At 44.0% G+C, this 16,605-nt stretch overlaps 1 protein-coding gene across 1 annotated transcript in view; it reads left to right on the plus strand.

Moving 5' to 3' along the window:
• LOC143010194 (low-density lipoprotein receptor-related protein 8-like) overlaps positions 1–16,605 on the plus strand; it is a 54,673-nt gene that overhangs the window by 23,299 nt on the left and 14,769 nt on the right. The window contains exons 4-7 of the mRNA XM_076162406.1: positions 6,138–6,266; positions 11,455–11,844; positions 13,696–13,818; positions 14,540–14,662. Of these exons, the coding sequence (XP_076018521.1) occupies positions 6,138–6,266; positions 11,455–11,844; positions 13,696–13,818; positions 14,540–14,662 (765 nt within the window). The remainder of the gene's footprint in view (positions 1–6,137; positions 6,267–11,454; positions 11,845–13,695; positions 13,819–14,539; positions 14,663–16,605) is intronic.

Below are 16,605 nucleotides of genomic sequence, written 5' to 3' on the forward strand. Positions count from 1 at the left end.
GTATCCCAGGTAGACAGTTCGCTAATGAGAACCAGGCAACATCATTACTGTTTGCTTTGTTAAAGCGAGTTCCCTCTGCAAAGAAAGGAGGGATGACACTGATGGACACAGTGTGAGCTAATATGCATCCAGCATGATAACAACTGTTAGCCCACTTGAAACCATGATAATGGATCTCTTTGGTAAACGACCCCTTTGTTCCAGCCTCTTGAGACTCCAGCCATCCTATTTAGAAAGTTGTCTCTGTATCTTTGCCCTCTTGCTCTGAAGCTGCCTCGTGTGTGTGCAGCCTGTCAGTCAGATGCCACCAGCATCAACTTGATTCTTAACTCTTCGTTCCCCTGCAACATCAAACTGTGGAATCAAAAGCTATCAAGCTGCACAGGAATCAATTAAACTGAAGTTAAAGTGAAGTTCTGCGGTCGTGACAACAGTGCAGGGCAGAATTTCATGCGTGCTGAATCCAATCAGTAATTTGATGGATTTCTGCAGAGATATGAAGGTTTCCATTATTGCGAGGCCAGAGACCTGTGACTGCAGTGGCTCTGAGGATCCTGTACTACACACACTAATTACACACAGCACAGCGTGTACCTTAATGCATCATGCTCCAGTTAGTGTAAAGCCATGTGGGAGGCTTTACTCTCAATTTGCTCTCATCTAACTCTGATCTCTCTCTAGCTCTCTCTCTCTCGCTCTCTTTGCTCTCTCTCTCTCTCTCTCGCTCTCTCTGCTCTCTCTCGCTCTCTCGCATCATATAGAAGAAAAATACTAATCCGAAGAAAATGATAAACATGCATTTAAATCATTGTTTTAATCATGAGCCATGGTATATATATGATATATATAAAGTGATAAAGAGAATATTTAAATCATATATTTGAATATATGCTTTATGATCATTTAAAATATTAATTTGAACATATATATTAGATACATTTGGAAAGTCTGAACCATGGCTAATGATTTAAACACACAGAAAATAAGAAGTCTGAGTCATGTTATATGCTTAGCCCAGGCTTGGTGTAGTAAAATGTTTTGTGTTAAGTTTTAAAACTTTGTCAGACTCTACGATGCCGAGTGTGACACATTCCAGATGTCCCATGCTCAGACGCCTGCTCACATACACACACATCCAACCCTGCTCAGCGTTTTGGACTCAGTGAGTGGATCCCAATTACATGCTGGAGTAGCGTCATGCTGGCTTATTAAGAATTCACACTCAGGCCACACTAAGTGAGTTACTCACAAGCCCTGAAAAATGCATGCCTCTTTGGAGAGCCACGTGTAAGTGCCAGAGCTCATTGTTTTTGTATTAGATTAATGAGTGATCAAGAACGAAGTGGGCCACCGCTGCCAGCTGTGCAGACGCTCCAGTCGAGCAGAGATGTGTTTACGCTCGCTTTCTCACATTTAAGGAGAGATAGGAGAGAACGTTGGCCACTTGCTTGATCCTCGCACATGTGCTGAGCTCAATTTGCTCCGTGTGCCAGTTTGTGCTTTTTTAAAACGATTTTCTTGGATTTGACAGGTAGGGAACTCCACGGCGTTGCCTCAGGAATCATTTACACTACCATAATATAACCCTGACACACAGGGAATTGGTAGAAAATGTGGACTATTCCAACTAATGGAACTGTTTTATAAACCACTGCACTCTGCTTTCTATTCTGCCCTCTGAGCCGTATGTGTTTCTATCATTGATATTTGTCTGAAGAGGCTTTTATTGAACCTTGTGGGGATACTGAGCATTACTGCCTGTTGAGGGTTTTCAAGGGGGGATTGACTAATGCAGGCATATTACATTTGATATGGAAGATGTTTGCTAGTCTTTATGTAAAGCACAGACATGTTTGCTAAGGTGCTATAAGGTGGATTGAAGGTAAATATACTACAGGCTCTATGTAGGCCAACACGGCTAATGAGATTCAATGCACACACACATTGGAATTGATGTTTATGCTTAACCTTGTCACCACGTCACACGATTCCTGTTTTCATTCTTCTTCTTGCACATCTTTAGTCCAATCAAGTGTATCGGTGTTAAGAAATTGGACATTTGTAACCATACCTGTCGGTCAAAGTGTGTTTACATGTACGGTTTGTTTGGAAAGGAAAGTTGTTGCTGGCTGTGGTTGCTAACACGGCTGATGCTTTCATCATAGAACAGTGAGGAGTCTGAGGTACAGCACATGGTTATTATGAGCCAATGCACTTTGCTGATAATAACAATCTCTCATCTTGTAAGGAGCATGTGTTCCCTCCTGTACCTCTTCTATAATTCAGAGAGGACAGAGCCTTGCTAACCCTCTTAATGAGGCAGTAAATCTGCCCACGGTTCATATTATTAGAGCATTTTGTGCCATTTCGTCTCCGAGGCTTGGGTGTCGCCTACGCAGTCGGCAGCATACCATTATGTATGCGTGTCCACTGGCACAGGCAGCACACAGAGGTATACAAAGAGTTGCGTATTCTGGATGTGACGCAAAGTGTGTCCTTGGACTGCTGCTCATTGTGTCTTTGTGTTTTCTTGAATGGTGTGTAACAGTAGACAACAACAGCTCAAACACACAGTGTATTGGTTTAGATGTATTCATAATTTACTTATAAAACAAGAACTTAATTTAAATGTGACAGAAAGACCATAATGATTCAGATATTTCCTAATTTTGGCAACAACACCGGTGACAGGTGGTGTTTGGAGTTTTTCACTGCTTGGCTCTTAACTGCTCACTTTATAGTTCCAACATAAACTATCACATCACCATTAGACACAACGCCTGGTACTAATCTAGGAGGTACTTTGGTGATTCCTAATGCTGGAGTTTCTTGTTCGAATTCCCGGTTCAGGTTCCATGAAGCTTCCACATGTTCCAGTCCTTCATCACCTAATGATGACAAAGAGATTCCTACTTTGAAAGTGACTCACTTGTAGTTTATATTTTGCCGTGTAGAAAGAAATGGTGGTTGTCTGCTTGCTGCTGGGTGGAGGAAGCTTGTGTTCGACCTTCAGAGATGTTCGGTGTGTTAGTTGACGTCAGTGTGTGTTCATGTGTCTCAAGGACATTTCTAACGTTTCTATACATAGATTTTGTATTGAATTTGTATCTATTGATGAATGAGATAACACATATTTATGGTAACTCACTATTTAACAATGAAATTCTAATATTGATCGGCTGTAGCATTTCACAGCAAGAACATAAAATACTACATTCCTATTGACAGCGAACAGACTGAGCCAATTCTAACAGAGTTTAGTGTTAAAGGGTGTGATAGTACGACAATCGTGATAATGAAATAAAAAGCCGAGCTATTAGAGCATTCCCATGTCGGGCTGAACACAGCCTCAGGTAATAGGTGATGAATTCCAAAACAGATCTCCTGCCAGAATGCCACCGCCGAGATGAATTCTCATTTTTCACTCTGTTAGTAAACAACAGCCAGGCAGTCCCTTTGCGTGTGAGTAATTGGCTTTTATTACGTTTCCTCCATCTCAAACACGAGCCATTACCGCTGCCTGTGTCTTCATCCAATCTGAGGTTGAACTAATCGATAACTGTCATGAGGTGGCGTTGTTTCGCCGTCGAGTTTGGTTTCCCTGTTGACAGTTGGGAGGGAGCGAGCAAAGGCTTTATTAAAGAGTCATCAATTAACAGCAGAGGGCAGCTTTCACTCTCTCTCCCCCTCTCTCTCCCCCTCTCTCTCTCTCTCCCTTTGTCTCTCTCTCTCCCTCTCTCCCCCTCTCCCCCTCTCCCCATCTCTCTCTCTCCTCACATGCTGGATTCAGATTCTGCTCGAGTCCACACTCTGCCTGCCTCTCCATCTTTTTCCACTTGGTATGGACGACTTTGATTTTGCTTAAGGATAAGCAAATGAAAGGCCATGCAGCGCCGCGGCTCATCCTCTTCCTCTTCCTCATGTAGACGTCTCACTCGTGACATGACTCCCTCATCATGGATTGCCCTTTCTCCTCCTTGTTTCCATTCTCTCTTCTTTGTGGACCTTTAATCTGTCTGTTTGGATTACACCTTAGACTATTGCTTTGGAAACATGACTTAGTTTCAGTCTTCATCATCATTACTCCTTCTTTTTCTTCATTTATCTTCATTAAGTGAAGTTAAGTTGAGAGGAAAGTAATTTTGCGCAGTGGCCCTGACTGCCACTACTGGATGCGATGTGTCATCTTGTAACATTGCAGCTAACTTCCAAGTTACCTTCCAACTTTGTTGCCATGGTAATAATAGGCACAGGCATAAATATCACCTCATCATCACATCTTGTTTATTTTGTTCAATGTTTCTTTTCTTCTCTCTTAAGCTGTATATTCTTTCTTTCTTACTTTCGTTCTTTCTTTCTTTCTCTCCGCTGCACACTGCACATATAGACCTGTTGATTTATTCCTTCCTACTTATTTCCGTGGTTATCCATTAGAGAAATTGAAGCCTTGGCAGATCCGGCAGGGTGGAAGAGGTCACCAAGGTAGAAACGCAGGACATTATGTGACACACTTGGTTGAATAAATAGCCAAGAATGTCAAGCAGCGCCACAATTACATACATGACCTTCTGTTCTGTGATTTCAGTCTCTTCTACATGCATTTAGAAGTATAATTCATATATTTTTCACAATAACCTTTCGTCAGCGCGTCAGAATCATGCATGTTTCCTGAGCTTCAGAATCGGCCCCTGTGCTCTGCTGTGGCCAGCGTTTTTGCAGGGTCACGGTCTGGCTGCATCAGCTATTCTCCCTGTTCTACCTCTGCAGGCACTAGAAGCCCCCCAGACACATTTCTCCCCTCTCTTCTCCTCTGTCACCCTCCGAACTGCAGACACACACACACGCAGAAATGGAGGAAGAAACCCTACATGCAGGATTTATTTTGCAGGATTAATGAATTCCTTTGAAGCAGATAGCTGTTGGTTGTCTGTGTGTGGTTACATCTTAGGTAGTTAACAATCTTTTGGAGTTGTGTATTACTTATTATTGGTTCTATTTGAGTTCCAAATGGAATCTTTTACCTGCTTAGTGCTTTTATTTATACTATCAGGTATTTGTGACCCAGTTTGCTGGTATGTGGCACATGTTGGAGTCACAATATGAAACAATGAAGAAGCACATGGACTCGCACATTGTCTGGTCTGAGTCGACCCACATTTATGTCCTTCTGATTCAAATGTAATTAAAAAAGAATATTTTCTTACCATTCCAACTCACAGGTCATAAAATGTGACGGTGATTAAATAGTAAAGTAGAGTAATTAATGCATAGTATACGCTTCTGTCTGATTGAAAGAAAAAGCCTCTTTACTATGCGACAGTAGAAAATGTATGTGTAATGTGTGTGTGTGTGTGTGTGTGTGTAGTTGTCATAAATGATATCACTAATTTAATTATTAAAATATGCAGTTAAGTGACTTGCACTGCATTAAAAGGAATCCGGTGTTCGCCTCGTGTGCAATTTGTCATGAATACATTTCCATATTTACATCTCACTACCGTTTCTTCCCATCTTGCCATTACCCATAATACAACTCACACCCATAATCAGGAGTGACAGCATCAGACATTCTGTTATGACCTCATAAATCATATTCATCATGGAACTTGTTCTCTCATCACGCTACAAATGAGCCTTTCTCATGCCGTTACTCACCAGGCGTAACAATGCTGCTCCGCTGAATTGACGTTCGCGAACACCGACCAAGACCCTGGGGGATAAAAGTTATGTTTCATTTGCAGCTAAAGACATCTCAAATAACGTATTGATTTTATAGGATGACTGGATGATTTCATTGCATTCTGGCTGGTTTAAACCTATACTGCACTATAAGCAAAGATGTATAATTAACAACAGCATTGGTTCCTACTGTAATCTGGATCAAACCCCCCCCTGTGCCAACTAGAGCAGATTGGCATGAGAGGAAGGCAGAGGGGGGTTGTTATTTTGCTTTACAGCCAACGGTGCGTTCACTGTATTTCATGTTGTTTCTGTGTCTCCTCTCGATCGGATTTAACTGTATCGTGGGTGTGATGGAGATGGAGTGCAGCAGTGGCTTGTGGTTGTCATTGTTACTGGCTTTATGGGGCCGTAAAAAACACTGTGCTAATCTCCACATCTCTCATCTCTGCCCACAGGCAAACAGACGTGCCCCCCGGAGAAATTTGACTGCGGGGGCTCCACCAACAAGTGTGTGTCGCTGTCGTGGAGATGCGACGGAGAGAAGGATTGTGAGAACGGGGCAGACGAGGAGGACTGTGCATCAGGTGAGTTGGATGCATTAACCTTTCCTTTACTTTCCAAAGGTATATCAACATTCCAGTGGCAGTCAATGACAAACGGAGAAGCCATAAAAGTCAGATTCCCTATTCCCTTTTTTGCATTTTGCAGGGTTTGGTCTTTTTCCTCTCTCTTATCTTCCAGAGGCATTAAAGCACAGTAGGAAACACATTACACACTCTGAGGGCTTTGAAGTGAGGTTCGCACAAACTCCACTGGGATGTGGAATCATTTTTGTGTGGGATATCAGATGTTTGGTTGTTTCCATTGATGGTGTCAGATTCTTATCAATACATCTGACTCTTTGAGATGTTGTTCCATCTCCCACAGGGGGTTCAGGGCTATCCAATATGATGTCGCCTCTTAAGCAACCAATCAGAGGGGCTCATTTGTCTAACGTCCCCATCCCCCTCCCCAGTCCCTTGCAGCGACTGTACTTGCCCTACTTTTGAGGCGCCGTGGAGAATCGGCCTTCTCCTTTTCTTTCTCGCCGTTGCCTCTTCACATCAAGGGAAATTGATTGAAGCTGCAGAGCCGAGGGGGGCGAGGGGGGGTGTGATGTTTGTTACTATGAGGCACGTGGCAGAGGGAGAAGGCAATCCCCCCCCCGTTATCCCACAGTATGCAGACGATGCTGTTCAGTTAGTCAAGCATATGCTACTCTTTTGTTGGCGTGTTTCCATCTGGGCTTTTAGACCGCGGCGGCTGGCATATAATCAATTCTGAATTATTATATGAAAACACAATTTGGGAGATTTTTAAAGGGGGAAGTCAATCAAAAATCCGAGCTATCAAGTGAGCAGATTTATGCCAAACAAGTACAAATTAATATCTCACTTACAATGACGGTTTGATTGTCTGTGTCTAATGCAATCAGACTGTGAGTACTCGCCTTCGCTGACTTTGAGACTGAAAGTAGCCCCACACACTCACGCCGGAGCAAGTGGTAGTGATTCCATCGACTTTAGATTTAATTCCTCCGTAGCTGCAAGGGCTTTTCTGCGCGCCGTCCATTGAGAGACCAGTCTAGCCTGCACTAATCCTTCTTTCATTCTAATGTCTGTATTGATGTGGCAGTTTAAGCCTCTCGCTGGTGATATGAGGGCAGACAGCAGCCCTGCCACCCACGCAGGCAAAGGCCTCGGGAGGTAAACTCAACAAACAAAGACTGACCCAAAGGGAGAAAGTGATCTGGACACCGGCGCAGCGCAATGCCAGATCATATAAATTAGGTCTATTAAGTGCTGCTCAGGTCAGTTTATCTGAAAGCCGTGTTGGCCGAGCTCCAGCCTGAAAGATGATGTCCAATAAAAGGGACAGGAGCTGTAAAATACAACCTCACTGTAGGTTAAACTCATAGGGCCGTATTTCAACCGCGGATGTGTTACTGTTGTGTTTATGGCCAGGAATGCTGTAAATGTAAAAATAAACCAAGATGGCCGAGGGTGTTGGAGGTGGACAGGGATGATAAGTGCCCCGGTGTCTTGTAATGCTGTAAGTACCACCGGGAAGGGAGGAGTGATGCAGATTACCCGTTGCTTTGGTGATTCCTCAGCGAGCGTTCACTGCAGGCTCACTGGTGGCACAGGAGCAGCTGGAGATTTCACTTCAAAGCACTGTTAACTTTGCATGTTAGCATTTAAGAGGAGAAGATGAACGACGAGAGAGCGGCGCAAAGGGATATCGCTCCGCCTCCTCTCGGTCTATTAAAGCGCTCTTATACGCAACACAAACAAGACACTGATGCTGCTGCAGTTAAAGCACATTAAGGATAAAACGCTTTTATGAGGGCTTTATGTTCCCGATTGCATTTGACTTCAATCAGCAGCCTGAAACATCGGAGCGTACATCTGCAGATCTGTGGGTGCAGTTTCTACTTCAAACTATGTCACACCTAGTGTCAACATGCAGTGGGACAGACATGGAAAGGGACAGGGGACACGTGATAGCCATACACACCAGCAAACTGTGGAATTCATGCATCTGTCCACCTAATTTGGACCTCAATCAGTATCTTGTGTCTTTTTCTTGCTAAATCTATTTGTTGTTTTATGTCAGACTCGTCCAAGAGCATCAAAGGAGTTTATTAAAGCCTCTTTGCTGAAAATGGCCGGCTATGATCTAATAATTGGTACTGAAGAGAGAAAACTGTCAGGTTATTTGTGTCCTGGAGAACCAAAGCAATGAGCTAAAAGTGACCAACTTGAGTGACAGTTCTCTGTGGGATTGTCACTATAAGCCGCCCAATTACTTCCCTTCATTCACTTACGCAGCCATATTCATTACTCGCCACCCTGTGTCTTCTAAATTATGAGCCTGCTTGTTAATATCACACAACACAAAAACACTCATTACTCGTATTTACCAAAGTCTAAGACTCTAGAATGAAGTGTTTCCTCTCCCATTTCTGTCTGGGGACGTAACACAGTCGGTCCCAATGCACTCTGCTATTAGTACAAATATACAGACCGCACTGGCTGCTGCTGCAAACGAGACTAATTCTTGTGGACGCATCCTGCTTGTTCAGTCATCCAACATGTTGAAGTATGCATTAAGTAGAATCTAACACTCACTAGAGGAAGCTTTCCCTGATCAACTTTACATTAAGCAGCAGCAGAGGATCCACACGAAGGTTTGAACTGTTAACTCACCTCACTAATGTGGAGAGAGTAATGTGTGAGGTTAAAAATGGATCATCTGCTCCCTACTGCTACTGTAGAGGAGAGAGAGATGTTCTGTCTACATTACAGGTCTGTTTACTCGTTAAATTTGTGTGGCATCACAGGAAAGGTCAGCTATTAAGCTTTTTCCCCTGCTGGGACATGGTGACCTGTCTGAACTGGAAGCCAGTGTGTGTGTGGCTCTGATCCCGTGCCTTTGTAAGGGTATAGGGCTTTAGTGTGTGTGTGTGTGTGGGCATTTCTCAGTGACCTTCCTGCAGGAAAGCAAAGCTGTGGCTGTGTTGGAACCTCCATTTCACAAGTCCACACCCCATCAGCACATTCAAACACACTTATATTCAAATCCAGCTGAGATAAATGAGCCGTTGTAAACACTCAAAGTTGCTCCCAAAGTTTAGAAATGTAGTTATTCAAAGTCTCTCCCCCAGTATAACCCGACATCTCATGTGTCTCACTAATGCTCTTCCTCCTGTGTAAAATGTGCCCATTTATTGAGTCTCTTTAATAATTTACTGTTGGATTAGTATGGAGTGAGAGTAGAAGCCAAACAGGGAAAAGTAGTTAAAAACACATAAAGTTCAGATGGCACTTGTTTAATATTAATGAATATATAAAGCATTTCACTGAACTCAATCTGGAACGCTTGCTCTTGTTTCAGCTGCATTTCCTTTTTGCTGCTGGAGGAGCTCATGTGGTTCTGTGGCAATCACTTTGTCCTCGATGAAAAATGATTATTTTTACTGGGAAAAGTATTGTGAGTTTAAAATATGATATAATAACAGAGGTTACAGTCTGTCTCCTTTAGCTTTAACTAGATGAGGACATGTTTGGTTAAACCCAATACGTTATTGTGTTTTTGTGCCACATTTTTTCATTTCACTATCTTTTATTTCTGCTTTTAAGTTTTAGTATTTGCTGATAGCTCAAATAAACATATTTTTATATATGTCGTAAAGTCTTGAACTATAGGACTGAGCCCCCAATGCAAATGCATATAAATGTCATCAAAGCAAACGCAGAATGGTTATTTTGGGGGGTTTTTGCAGGTCACTGATAAAAAAGCAGCCATTTTACAAAGTGCTGATTCAGCGTGAAGCTGCAATCTTTTCCTGTAACTGGGCGGAACAGCCAAAGGCAAAGATGCCAAAGCTTGAACCCCACGGTTTGTGTAAACATCTGACCCGGGTTTCTCACGGTGCTGCCCTCTCTGCAGTGAGGCTCACAGTGAGAGAGAGAGAGAGAGAGGGAGAGAGAGAAAGATAGAGAGGGAGAGAAAGATAGAGATGGAGATAGAATTTGAGCCGAGTCCAAAAGTCTTCATGCCAGCCCTGAGAGAGAGCCAGAGAAAGACGGAGAGAGAGAATTTGGAAAGAGTACAGGATCAGATAATTAAAGCTTTATTAAAACGTTTGGTATTATTAGGTTAAGTGGCATTATCATCTACTTAATCACACAGATGGTTTGATGTTCATTTCAACCCACAACTCCCTCAGCAAATTATAATGCAGTGCTGCAGATCTCACATTGTAAACAGTCATTTAAGTCATTGTTTGTTTACATAAATACACTGAGTAGTTGACTCTCATAGGTGCTGACCCCAATATAAAGTCATGGGCCATAGACATTTTCGAGCAAATAAGCTCTGAGAAGTGTTCAGACATTTTTACATCATTGCTTTGGTCCTTCAGCTCATACAATTACTGTTTACTTGATTTCTAGGTGAACTCATTGGCCCCCTATTTTCCTCAGCAACAGATGTGCATTAGAAAAGCTGTGTGACTGTGTGTTACCGTAACAAGCTCAAATGAGAGCGGGCTGCTAATGTTGCTCTCTGTCTACTGGATGTGTAAGTGGGCAATTGTTTGCTTACACATCAACATAACAAGAGTATTGCACTATAATAGCGAGGTATGGACGAGGATAACCAGTGTCTATAATGTAGAGACTAAGGAGAGGAAACCAGCCTGAGAGTGGCTGAAAAAACAGAAGAATTGGACCTTGTTTTGGGAGTAACAGATACAATAGATAGTGATCTGAAAGAGCCTAGCAGGAGGATAGAAGTGGAGAGTTCTCTGTTATTGTCCTCCACTGGAAAAGAGGCCTCTCACCATCTCTCTTCAACAACCATCATTGCGTCGTCTCTCCTCTCTCGTCTCTCCACATCTCTTTCCCTTTCTCTTCCTGTTTGCGATGCCAGTATTTGCTCTCGGCAGACTACAGACCGTCTCAATCTTGTTTCATTTCTGCTTCTGTCACACTCTCCCTTTCTCTATTTGCAGATTTAAGAATGAATACGTTTCATGATTTCCCGATTCTGATGTTGCCTCCTCCAGGGGCCACGTTTCATGCTTGATTTCACGAGCTGCAAGCAAGAAATGAAACGCAGATGTGCTGTCGTTGATATTGTTACTTAGCACCCAGGGGAGAAAAAGCATCCTGAGACTTAGGCTTAGTAATGCATCAAACATTTGGTTTGTTTCTGCTTCGCCTCCAGATGCCAACGCCTGTCAAAAAGGGGAATTCATGTGCGCCAGCCGCAAGTGTTTGGCCGCTGTCTATGTCTGCGACGGCGACGACGATTGCGGGGACGGAAGCGACGAGCTCAAATGCTCCTCTCCTCTGTCCTGCGGGCCCAACCATCTTCGCTGTAACACCTCCGAGTGCGTGCCGCTCATGTGGAGCTGCGACGGAGACCCCGACTGCTCCGACGGCTCGGACGAGGGCCCGGAACGCTGCGGCGGCGACGGAATCCCGTATCTGCCCAACCGCAGGGCCAACTGCACCGTCGGGGAGTTCCGCTGTGCCAACGGGGAGTGTATACGCCTGACCTGGAAGTGTGACGGAGACCCCGACTGCAAGGACAAGTCGGATGAGTCTGAATGCCGTGAGTTACTCTGACACATTGACACCACGTTTGCCATCACCATCTCCTGCTTTCATGCTTGTGATAGCCGTGTTCCTCAGAGACGGCATAGCTTTAACAAACACATTCTGTCTAAAAGGTCATTTCCATTTCATGTTATGTCTGCACGTACTGTAGATGCTACACCTGTCAGCTTATAAACAAAACTTTACATTCTTTCTCTTCTAATGTGTTATATTATCATTTAACACATTTCCATTCTGTGAATTGTGGATGTATTTTTTTTGTGTGGATGTGTAAAAACGTGTTTCGGTTGATAAACAGGAAGCGAGTGGAGTGGAGCTGTGAAGAAACGTGTATTCCTATTAGCTGGGAGTAGATGAGGGAGTCCTCGAGCTCTTTAGTGTGAAGCCCAGATAGTCCCTCTATTCATTAACACGATGTGCGGCTCACGCGTCAAAACCAACCTCTCACACTCTGTGGTGTCATAAGTGGCACTTGCCAGGGATTGATGTTTTTCGAGCCAACCGGATCCCCGCATCAGGAGAGGAACCTGGAGAACAGGCACACCCTGGTAATTGTCCAGGGGTTGCTGCCTAACCCATTAGTGTCTCTGAAAGCCCATTAAAAAAACCTTTGAGGAGGAAGCTTTGGAAGAGAGGAGGAAGGAGGTCTGAAGTGAAGAGCTCACACTGTCACTGTGGCGGCTGCATACCTTATGTTGCTTAGCAGCAGCGGTGGCGACGATGTGATGATTGTGAAAACCCTTCCGCTGCAGTCGCTGTAGTTATTGTGTGTATTAACCATGGCGTTAGAGCTCATAAACAACCAATAAATACTAATGACAGTTATAAAACAAAAGCTAGACGAGATCAATGTTTTTTTTCTGATGCATCGCCATGTCAGTCCTGCTTCGCCGTAACAATCAACCTTTTCATTTGACTGTTATTGGTGTGATTCATTAAGCCTGTGTTGTGTGTGTGTGTGTGTGTGTGTGTGTGTGTGTGTGTGTGTGTGTGTGTGTGTGTGTGTGTGTGTGTGTGTGTGTGTGTGTGTGTGTGTGTGTGTGTGTGTGTGTGTGTGTGTGTGTGTGTGTGTGTGTGTGTGTGTGTGTGTGTGGACCATTAGGTTATTGGATGATCAAATCTCTAGACTCATCTCACAGATATAGAGTGACTCCGTACAGAGGATCAGTCTGTTGTGCGTTCATTCCCATGTACACATGCGTGCGGTGGTGGAGTGTTACAGCTCCTCTGTGCCACTCTTCTTGAGATAACACTAAATCATATCCTCCCCCCCCCCCCCTCAGCCATATATATTGCCTTTTAGTGCGGTTTGGAAAGGAGTTTCATGAGCATACTGGGCCTGGTTGATGAAAAGCTTGAGTGTGCCTGGGATGTTAATGAAATTGGTGGTGGCTTCACGCTGACACGTCTTTGGTTTGGGATATTGGAAATCATTTATCACACACACACACACATTCACACACACACACACACACACACACACACACACACACACACACACACACACACACACACACACACACACACACACACACACACACGTGCCCATTGGTTCACCGCTCCTGTGCACGGCGGCACCAAGCTGCAGAGATAGATGGGTTACTCTGTGTTATTATTGCTGAAATAGTCCTTATTTCATGCACGGTTCTTTGAAAGATGTTTTTAAATTTGACATTTTCCCTTCAATAGACAGTAAAAGCAAAGAGACACATAAAGGCTGATTGACATGTAGCAAAAGTCAAGGGTCGGCCATTATCTTGAGTATTTTGTTCCTCTTATAATCCACCTCGGTGTGTGTGTTTGCTTACGTGTGTGTCTTTCTGTGTGTGTGCGTTCCTCTTCACAGCTCTGTTGACATGTCGCCCTGACGAGTTCCAGTGCGGTGATGGTTCTTGCATCCACGGCACCAAGCAGTGTAACAAGGTCCAAGACTGCCTGGACCACAGCGACGAATCCGGCTGCGTCAACGGTGAGTGTCCCCTGTTACAGGAGCGTGTAGTGATCGATTTGTGATTGATTAAAGTAAAAAGCCTCATTTCCTGTGAGCACGGTGGATATTACACGCTCCAACCTTACAGCGGGGCTCAGCTTGAGGTGTGATTTAGTCTGATTGCGCTCAAATGAGAAGAAAATCCACAATTACCAGCACTAACCTCTCCCCTATCTCATGTATGATATTCTGAGTAGATATTATCATGGAATTAATCACTATAATGACCGCTGATGAATAGAACGCTGCTTTTCTGCGCCCATTTATTACTTCTGTCTTCCCTGCTCTCATAATATATGCACACACCAAAATTATTGCAAGGGAAATTAAACCTTAGCACGCTGAAATTACAGTGCAGTGAAATCACACACGGCACTTAATAGGAAAAGATAATAATGATCATTAGTCATGTTATCAATACTAATGATTAAAGGACTATTAATAGTAATATGAGTGGTCAGTATTTTTTCACTTACTGCTTTTTATGTGAGGATTTAATAAATGAATGAATGAATAAACGCACGTATTGAGATGTAAGGGTTAATATGAATTTAACGGGCGATAAACAGAGAAGCAGGATACAAAAAACAAAGTTACCTTCCAGTTCTGACTCGTTTTGAAGTCAGAAAGTCATAATTGTAGCAGTCAGAAGTGTAAATCACAGAGGAATAATCTGTCCGTTGCTTTTCTTACTCGACAGCCACCAAATGTGAGGGGCCGCTGAAGTTCCTGTGCAAGAACGGAGAGTGCATTGACAGCGCCAAAGTTTGTGACTCTGTAAAGGACTGCAAGGATCTCTCAGACGAGCCCAAGAAAGAGTGCGGTAAGATGATTCTCTCCCCTCTTCCCCTCACTACTCAGCTCAGAGTTTGCGTCTCAGCCCCGTGCACTCAGAAACCGTGTACATGTCTATTGTAAATGGATTCCAGCACTTAATGTAGCAGCATAATCATGTTTGCATAACAAAACGAGACCTCCCTCCGCTTACCGTTCATCTCCGAGGCTTGGGAGGAATATTCGTCTTAGCAGCAGCCCCTGGTGATCACAACACAAACATGTATGTGCTCATTACCATCAACGGGTAGTAAAAGGGTTCATCCGCCCCGTGATAACTCATTCCATTCTCCACTTTGCTCTCCATCTCACAGGGGACGGGTTATGACTTTAGGTCCTGAAATGCCCCTGAAAGCTTCCCTTTAAATCCTTCAAATCCATCCATCAGCATGCAGCACCTAGATTGACCCGCCTATACTCAAGTGTAGCTGAGGAGTATTTGGCTTAGTGTTGCAGTCTTTGTTGCAATTTTTGCCAACTCAGACCAATGGGACGAGAGGAGGCTTTTTGGGAGGGGGTCTTATCACTCAGTGTGCACAATGGTGCTGCAGCAAGGGAGAGAATAAGTGGATCAATGTGTACTGCAAAGGTCTCAAAATAGACCTGTATGGAAAATGGTTTCAGTTCTCTGTAAAGCTCTGCTACTCACCCAGAGTTGTTGTGAAGCTCTAACATGCAGCTATAGAGAAATGGACATGCACTCCATATTCACCAAAGCTGTGAAAAGTGACTCGGACGCAGAGGGAAGATGAGAAAAGCGCGACATCTGGCAGAGAAGAATGACCTCTGCCACAGAGGGAAGTGACAAGAATGAAACCGGAATGCTCGGGAGTTATTCCCCTCTCTTCCTCGCCTTTCGTCTTCCTCCTCTCCCTCCCTCTCCCCTTTCTCTGATTCTCCTTCAGTGCAGGTTTGGTTTTCAGCTCATTAGAAGCGTGTCCACACACACAGCGAGCTCACCGCTGTGCCCGCTCAACCGTTTACTCACAACATGTTCCCAAAGCTGAGGGAACGGTGCAAAACACTCACCGCAGAAAGAAAAAAACAGAACCTGCCATGAGGCAATAATACAGTCAGTCACACAAAACATTTACAACAGCAAGGAAAATAACAGAGATGCCTTTCAACCTGTGCTCAAGCAAATGTTTTTTCTGGGTTCCTGTCTCATTAGATTACCTCAGCAGACTCATTAAGCTGCACGCCAGGCATTTTCTAACACTGTATCTTCATTTTTCCCTGAAAAGAACGGCTGGAATAGAGCTAGTTCATAATGGTTCACCATTGTGAGAGTGGACAAGAGACGGGGGACGAGCAGAGAGGGACCCGTGTTTGTGTTGCCCATGGGGATGAAGAGGTGACCTCTAAATCATGGATGCTGGCTGCAAAGCTGTTAGTGTTTCCAAGCAAGGTCTCCCCTGGGGCGTCTCTGTTCCCTGATACTTTCACTAGAAACAGCAAGGAAGCTCAAAACTTAACTATATCTTGCTCTTCTGCCTGCAGTTAATCCTGAACTGACACGCAGGGAATAATGGCAGCCGGTATGAGTTACAGATTGCTGTCAGCCATCCAGCAGAATTAGAAATAGGAATTTGATGCCGGCTCAAAGCTGCGCTCCGTGTCTGCCGGCACTCTCACAAAGCCAGTCCTCTTCATATTTCTGTGTATTCTTGGCGGTAATAATAAATTCAAAGCAATCATATATGCTACTATACTGTATATAATACCACTGCGTCCTCCCCACCATGTTCCATTGATTTGAGGCGATTGTGGCATTTTGGAGGCCCGCACTCAGACGCACTCACAAAAAGGAATTGTCTGAAGTAAAATAGCACTGATGCGGCCATTGTGATGTTTTTTCTCTCCTCAGCGTCTGGCCTTGTGTGACTCACTTCTGTTTTCATGCCGACTGCTCTTCACTGATTCACTTCCCTC

Source organism: Genypterus blacodes, unplaced genomic scaffold, assembly GCF_046128005.1.
Source record: "Genypterus blacodes isolate CSIRO-AG114 ecotype Tasmania unplaced genomic scaffold, CSIRO-AGI_Gbla_v1 ptg000120l_1, whole genome shotgun sequence".
Classification (NCBI taxonomy): Eukaryota; Metazoa; Chordata; class Actinopteri; order Ophidiiformes; family Ophidiidae; genus Genypterus; species Genypterus blacodes.